Here is an 8,168-nt window from a genome sequence, read left to right as displayed (position 1 = left end):
AAAAAAAAAAAAAAAAAAAAGAAAAAGGAACAAGCCAGTATTGTCTGGCTGGGCTGGCTACATAAAGCACCAGAGCCTCAAAAATTTAAAGACCACAGGAGAATCAGCATTGGCTTATGCCAAGGCAATATTAGCATTCCCGGCAGAGCTCACAAAACTCATAAAAAGAAAGTCTACTGGCCAGGGACAGTGGCTCATGCCTATAATCCCAGCACTTTGGGAGGCCAAGGTGGATGGATCATGAGGTCAGGAGTTCAAGACCAGCCTGACCAGCATGGTGAAACCCCGTCTCCACTAAAAATACAAAAATTAGCCCGGTGTGGTGGCACGTGCCTGTATTCCCAGTTACTCAGGAGGCTGAAGCATGAGAACTGCTTGAACCCAGGAGGCAGAGTTGCAGTGAGCCAAGATCACACCACTGCATTCCAGCCTGGGTGACAGAGCGAGATTCCGTCTCAAAAAAAAAAAACAAAGTCTACCTTCCAGAGCAAGCTCTCCACTGCAATGAATTGGGCAAACCCTAGAAAAAGAAAGATGTCCAGTGGTACCTGCATCCATGACTGCCAAGGAGGCCCTGGGGTTCAGGGCCTGGAAAGATTGCCTACTCTGGTGAAGTGTGGCAATGTAGCAGGTCACAAGAACAGGCCAGTTGCCTTGGCTACTAAGCAAACAATCCCTAGGTCCTTTAGAACAAAAGCAAAACTTGCCTGCCTCCATTCTGGCAAAAATACAAGAAAGCTTGGGTGATGGCCATCTTGTCCTTGGAATGGTTCTACCAAGGCTTCATTCCTGATGTGAAGAAATACTTTGAAGAGAAGGGGCTGCCACTCAAGGTCCTCCTCATAATTGACAATGCTCCTGGCCATCTCCAATCTCTCTGCTTTGCCAATAAGAATGTAGAAGTGATGTCCCTGCTGCTTAACATGACATCACAGTGACAGCTACGCAATCAAGGCATAATCAAGTAGATTAACGTGACTTATACCCAACTGAACTTCAGGAGGATTCACTCCATCCTGATGTTAACTCTGACTGTACCACAATGGATTTATGAAAGCACTTTTTCATAAATTGTACATGCAACTGTCCTTATTGCAGAGGCTATAAATGCCCCAAAGCTCAAGAAACCCAAAGCCAGCTAGAAGCAATTATGGAGTCAGGGAGTCAATGATTTTGGGGCTTCCCCACTATTGATGCAGTAGTTAGGATATCTTTTTTTTTTTTTTTTTTTTTTTTTTTTTTTATTTTTTTTTTTTTTTTTTTTTTTTTTTTTTTTTTTTTTAAATTTTTTTTTTTTTTTTTTTTTTTTTTTTGAGATAGTGTTTTGCTCTTGTTGCCCACATTGCAGTGCAATAGCATGATCTTGGCTAACTGCAAATTCCACCTCCCAGTTTCAAGCGATTCTTCTGTCTCAGCCTCCCGAGTAGCTGGGATTACAGGCGCATGCCACCACACCTGGCTAATTTTTGTATTCTTAGTAGAGACAGGGTTTCATCATATTGCTCAGGCTGTTCTTGAACTTCTGACCTCAGGTGATCCACACACCTCGGCCTCCCAAAGTGCTGGGTTTACAGGTGTGAGCCACCATGCTCAGCCAGGAATATCTTAAATATTGCAAGGGAAGTTGGTAAGAAAGCCTATCTCTGACAGGATTGAAGACGATGTTGAGTAATACACAGAAGAGCATAAATTCTTACAACAAGGAACTTGAAGATCTGCTGAGATGCTCTATAGATTGATGATGATGCCTTAAAAGAGGCAGTGCCACAGATTTGGACACTTGAAAAATTTGCAGTTTTTCAACAGGCAAAAGTGTTAAGAAAGTTTATCATCCTTAAGTAAGATCCTTTGATGGAACAAAGCCTCCATGTCACCATGGAATAACATGCCAACAAACACTGCAAGATCTTTTTGATGACTCAAAAAAAGAAAAAAAAAAAAGAAAGAAAGAAAAACTAGCTTCCTATATTTCTCACTAAGCACCTGCAAATATAAACACAGAACCTTTGGCTGGGCATAGTGACTCAAGCCTGTAATCCAAGCACTTTGAAGGCCAAGATGGGCGGATTACCTGAGGTCGGGAGTTCAAGACCAGTCTGATCAACATGGTGAAACCCCTTTTAAAAAAAAAATAAATAAACACAGAACCTTCCATGGTTAAGGATCTGCAGCCCTGAGGCTGAACAGATCACAACATTAGTATTATTTAGTCCCCTACAACAAGTCAACAACTGCAGTCAGAACCTAGTTCTTCCAGCATTGATGATCATCCTGACATTCTGTCAAGATTCAAGTTAGCCTGATGTCTCACTGCTTATCTATAATGCTATAACACGTGACAATGTTAGGCACCATACAGCAGTTATCATCACCATAATTATACATGGGTTATCAAGAGAGAAGCAGGATTTTGATGAGTGTTGACACGCTCACTCAGGTCACAAAACAAAAGCAATCTGTGAATATTAAAACACAGAAATTTTAATGTTCTGGGTGGCATATACTATATAGGTGGGCCTGCAATGGCTGTGTCTGCATTGAACACATAGAGACTATTTTTCTTGCCCTGAATCTCTAAACAATACAATCAAACAACTATTTACATAGCTTTTACAATGCATGAGGTATTAACAGTAATCTAGAGATGATTTACACAGTATACATGAGGATGTGATAGGTTACATGCAAATATGCCATATAAGAAAGGACTGGGCAACTGTGGATTTAGGGGGTGCTGGAACCAATCCCCTGTGTATATTGGCGGATAACTGTACTTAAAAAATTGAAGCTACTTAAGGCTTTATCACATCTTTACATTCATGAGGTCTGTCTCCAAAGTGAGTTCTTTCAAGTTTCTGAAATTAAATACAAGTACTGAATAAGTCTTCCCACATTCCATACATTTACAGAGAATCTTTCCAGTGAGTCCTTTTATGTCTATACAAGGAACGCAGAGAGCTCAATGCCTTCCCACATTCCTTACATTCATACAGCTTCTCTCCAGTGTGAGTTTTTTCATGTCCTCGAAGGAAACGGGAACGAGTGAAGGATTTTCCACATTGCTGACATTCATAGGGTTTCTCTCCAGTGTGGATTCTTTCATGTCTTAGAAGGCAAGTGAGCCAAGAGAATGCTTTCCCACATTCCTTACATTCATATGGCTTCTCTCCAGAGTGAATTCTTTCATGGACTTTTAAGTTACTGAAATGACCAAAGGCTTTCCTACATGTTTTACACTCATAAGGTTTTTCTACTGTGTGGGTCCTTTTATGTTGAGAAAGGTATTTGAAACAACTGAATGCTTTCCCACATTCCTTACATTCATATGGCTTCTCTCCAGTGTGAGTTGTTTCATGATTTTGAAAGGAAGAGAGATCACTAAAGGCTTTCCCACATTTACATTTATAGGGTTTCACTCCACTGTGAGTTGCTTCATGTCTTCGAAGGGAACCGGAAAGACTGAAGGCTTTCCCACATTGTTTACATGTATAGGGTTTCTCTCCAGTGTGAGTCCTTTCATGTCTTTGAAATAAGCTGGGACAACCAAAGGCTTTTCCACATATCTTGCATTTCTGGGGTCCATCTCCTGTGTGTGTTATCATGTGACTTCGAAAGCTGGAGCTATGAGATAACACTTTCCCACACTGCTTACATTCATAGGGTTTCTCTCCAGTGTGAGTAGTTTCATGATTTCGAACTGAACTAGGACAATCAAAACCTTTCCCACATATCTTACATTTATGTGGTCCATCTCCAGTGTGCCTTATCATGTGTCTTCGAAAGCTTGTGTGATGATAAAATGTTTTGCCACATTGCTTACATGCATAGGGTTGTTCTCCAGTGTGAGTCCTTTCATGTAGTCGAGTGTAATAGTAACAGCTGAAGGCTTTCCCACATTGTGTACATTTATAGGGTTTCTCTCCCGTGTGAGTTCTTTCATGTCTTAGATAGGTACTGTAATCAGGGAAGGCTTTGGAACACTGCTTACATTCATATGCTTTCTCTCCCGTGTGTATTCTCTCATGTCTTAGATAGGAACTATAAAAAGGAAAGGCTTTAGAACACTGCTTACATTCATACGGTTTCTCTCCAGTGTGAGTTCTTTCATGCAAATGAAATAAACTGGGCCAAACAAAGGCTTTCCCACATAACTTACATTTATAAGGTCCATCTCCATGGTGTGCTGCCATGTGTCTTCGAAGGTTTCCAAGAGAACTGAAAGTTTTTGTACATTCTTTACAATCGAAGGGTTTCTTTCCAGTGGGAGGCCTTTCATGTGTCTGAAAGCAGTGCTGATGACTATTGGCTTTCCCACATTGTTTATGTGTATATGGCTTCTCTCCATATTCTTGATGCTCCCATGATTTGTGGCCAGTGTCAATTCTGACACTGCAATTAAGAGATGAATGACCCATGACGACTTCTCCACACTCACTGCTGTCACATGGATTTACTCCAGGAGTGTTTTTGTTCACAAGACTCTCTGAAATCTGGCTAAAAGTTTCTCCACATTGACTATCATCAATAACTTCACATGTATGACTTCTGTAACAAATAAGAAGTATATTACTAAAGGTTTGCTTGTAAGTGATTTTATATGTATTAAAGTACTAGATTTACATTTTTAACATTATCATGCAAAGTACAGCCTTCATGCCCTGTTTGAATGTGAAGTGACTGTGCAGTGTAAGATGGCTCCATCACAGCTATTAGCAAAACAGTGATATTCACATGGGGATTCTTAATACTGTTTCCAAGGGAACTATTTTGCAAAGACTGAATACTATGTCACATTTAACTATATGTTCCTGGGGAAATTTTTTTTTTTTTTTTTAACAGAGATGGGGACTCTCACTATGCTGCCCAGGCTGATCTCAAACTCCTAGGCTCAAGCAGTCTTCCTACCTTGGCCTCCCAAAGTGCTGGGAATACATGTGTGAGCCACTGCACTTGGTTAGAAAAAGAATTATTAGGATGAATAAATTTAAGCTGGGCTTGTTCATTTTCTTTGCTTTTGTCTCACTCTGTCACCCAGGCTCGAGTGCTGTGGTATGATCTCAGCTCACTGCAACCTCCGCCTCCCGGGTTCAAGTGATTTTCCTGCCTCAGCCTCCCAAGTAGCTGGGACTACAGGCGCTCGCCACCATGGCCGGCTAATTTTTTGTATTTTCAGTAGAGACAGGGTTCTACCACGTTAGCCAGGATGGTCTCGATCACCTGACCTTGTGATCTGCCCACCTCAGGCTCCCAAAGTGCTGGGATTTCAGGAGTGAGCCACCACGTCCCGCCTTCTTTGCTTGTTTATAAAAATTTTCTTGTCATTCTATGAACCACTCCAGGGACATAGCTTTCTTTAGTGAGTGCAAATTACCTTAGATTTCTCCTGGGATTTTGGCACTGATCTTCAATGTTCTGGTCCTCCCATTTCATTTCTAAAAGGTAGACCCAGAAAAATCACTAAAATTTTTTTTTAAATCACAGAAAAACTCTAAGATTTTACAGGTACTACAATCATGCATGATTCATTCACCAAAGGACACTTGACTCTTCAACAACACAGGTTTGAACTGCACACAGCTCCACTTATATATGAATTTTCTTCAGTCTCTGCTACCCTGGGACAGCAAGACCAACCCTTCCTCTTACTCAGCCTACTCAATGTGAAGACAACGATGAAAACCTTTATAATGATCTACTTCCACTTAACGAATAGTAAATACAGTTTTTCTTCCTTATGATTTTTATCAACACTTTCTTTCCCTAGCTCACTTTATTATGAGTATAGTATGTAATACATATAACATACAATATGTGGATTAATCTAATGTTTATATTACTGATAAGTGGGCCAGTCAACAATAAGCTGTTAGTTGTGGGAGACAAAAAAAGTTATTAGAGGATTTTATGACTGAGGAGCTGGCACCTCTAAACCCTGTGTTGTTGAAGGATCAACCATACCCCCTTTCCAGATTTCAAATAATGAACAGTGTTGATGGCCAGGGAACAAATGTCTCTAACTGACTGAGTGAAGAGATGATGTCATCCTTACCTATGCAGTCCAGGTTCCTAATGGTTTCCTGCATTACATTTCTGTAGAGACTCTTCTGTGATGGACCCAGCAAAGCCCACTCCTCTTGTGTAAAGTTCACAGCCACATCCTCAAAAGCCACTGAGTCCTGAAACATCCCACATGTGCAGAGGAGGAAAGTTGAGTTGGATAGCACTGAGAATCTATAGTCACTTCATAAACTTTGTAAGATGCTGTGGTTTCCAAGCATTTATTCAACAACATAGTAAACCGACTCTTATTCTGTCTACACTCACTTTTTCCCACAAAGCCATTATGATGCCTTAGTTGAATATGTTTGGTAAAGTAACAGTCAATAGAAACATCCATCTTGGTGAGTTACGTGGGTGAGTCTTATTGCCTGCAACACCCCTGATGTCTCTTTCTACAGAGGTCTGTGTAGTTCTTGTCATGACAAAGTACAACTACCTGTTGTGTAGAAGAGTTACCACTACCAATCCTGAAACTGCATATTCTGATAAATGCTCATTTGCAAACTTGGATCTTTCATGGTGTCTAGGTACCAGATTAAGAAGGGGGTCCCACCAATGTAACTAATAACAGAGGCTGAGTGTGCCTGAACTGTTTATGCAAAATATATGGGCCAGACATGGTGAGTCATGCCTGCAATCCCATCACTTTGGGAGGCCAAAGTGGAAGGACACTTAAGAACAGGATACTTAAGAACAGGAGTTTAGGACCAGCATGGGCATCATAGTGAGCCCTTTTCTCTACAAAATGTGAAGCTAGGCCTGACTCAGTGGCTCATGCCTGTAATCCCAGCACTTTGGGAGGCCAAGGCAGGTGGATCACTTGAGCCCAAGAGTTCAAGACCAGCCTGGGCAACATGGTGAGACCCTGTCTCTACAAAAAAAAAAATGGCAAGGTGTGGTGGTGCATGCCTGTAGTTCCAGCTGCCCAGGAGGCTGAGGAGAGAGGATCACCCAAGCCCAGGAGGCTGGGGCTGCAGTGAGCCATGATCATGCCACTGTACTCCAGCCTAAGCGACAGAGTGAGATCCTGCAATAGAGTGAGATCCTGTCTCAAAAAATAAAAGTAAAATATATATATATAAAAAATATATAAATGTCTATATAACACACATATATAATTATATATATTTAAAATATATTTTTACATAATATAAAATTTATATTTGTATATTTATGATGTATATATTATAAAATATATAATATACACATATATATGCAATATATTTATATATTATATGTTATATATAAGTATACTATATATCATTGTTTATATATATGTAAAATGTTTATATATGCCATGAATATTATGTATTCACCATGTTTATATATATAATATATATAAACATATATCTTTTTAACTTAACTCCTATTCCCGTTCTGAGAGTTTGGAAGTTTGTTACATGGTCAGCAGAGAGAGAATACCTGTTAGCCACTGCTAGGTGTGAATGTTTGTGCTTTCCAAAACTCATGTTGAAACTTAATCCTCCATATGACAATAATGAAATGTGGAGCTTTAAGAGTTGATCAGATCTTGAGGGTTTGGACCTCTGGAATGTACGAATCCATTTGTAGATTAATGGTTTAATGAGTAAATGGAGTATCTCAGGAATAGGCCTAGTGTCCTTATGATAAGAGAAAGAGACCAGAACTAAACACTGGGCCCCTGGCCATGTGCTACCCTGTGCCACCTAGGGACTCTGCAGAGTCCCCACCAGCAAAAAGGCTATTACCAAATGCCAAGACTTGACCTTGAGCTTCCCAGCCTGCAGAAGTGTAAAAAACAAATAGTATTTTTTATAAATTACCCAGGCTCAGGTAATCCTGTTATAAGTAACAATAAACAGACTAAGACAGTTATGAAAAAACACTCTGGGCCATGTGCAGTGGCTCACACCTGTAATCCCAGCACTTTGGGAGGCCGAGGTGGGCGGATCGCAAGGTCAAGAGATAGAGGCAATCCTGGCCAACAAGGTGAAGTGCTGTCTCTACTAAAAATACAAAAATTAGCTGGGCATGGTGGTGCACACCTGTAGTCCCACCTACTTGGGAGGCTGAGGCAGGAGAATTGCTTGAACTTGGGAGGCAGAGTTTGCAGTGAGCCGAGATCG

General features: G+C 40.6%; 1 protein-coding gene across 3 annotated transcripts in view; it reads right to left on the bottom strand.

Moving 5' to 3' along the window:
- Window positions 1–2,459: 2,459 nt before the first annotated feature.
- ZNF823 (zinc finger protein 823) overlaps window positions 2,460–8,168 on the bottom strand; it is a 20,199-nt gene continuing 14,490 nt past the window's right edge. The window contains exons 2-4 of one of the 3 annotated variants that reach the window (XM_017497698.2): window positions 6,050–6,176; window positions 5,372–5,432; window positions 2,460–4,545 (exon numbers count right to left, since the gene is read on the bottom strand). In XM_017497698.2, coding sequence (XP_017353187.1) covers window positions 2,904–4,545; window positions 5,372–5,432; window positions 6,050–6,176 — 1,830 coding nt within the window. In that variant the 3' untranslated portion in view covers window positions 2,460–2,903. Of the gene's footprint in view, window positions 4,546–5,371; window positions 5,433–6,049; window positions 6,811–8,168 lie in introns of those variants that run through there. The other 2 variants (XM_037727598.1, XM_017497699.2) reach the window with 2 other exon arrangements.

This window comes from Cebus imitator, unplaced genomic scaffold, assembly GCF_001604975.1.
Source record: "Cebus imitator isolate Cc_AM_T3 unplaced genomic scaffold, Cebus_imitator-1.0 Scaffold234, whole genome shotgun sequence".
Taxonomy (NCBI): domain Eukaryota; kingdom Metazoa; phylum Chordata; class Mammalia; order Primates; family Cebidae; genus Cebus; species Cebus imitator.
The sequence above is the reverse complement of the archived record's forward strand: the minus strand, read 5'-3'. Positions and strand labels throughout refer to the sequence as shown.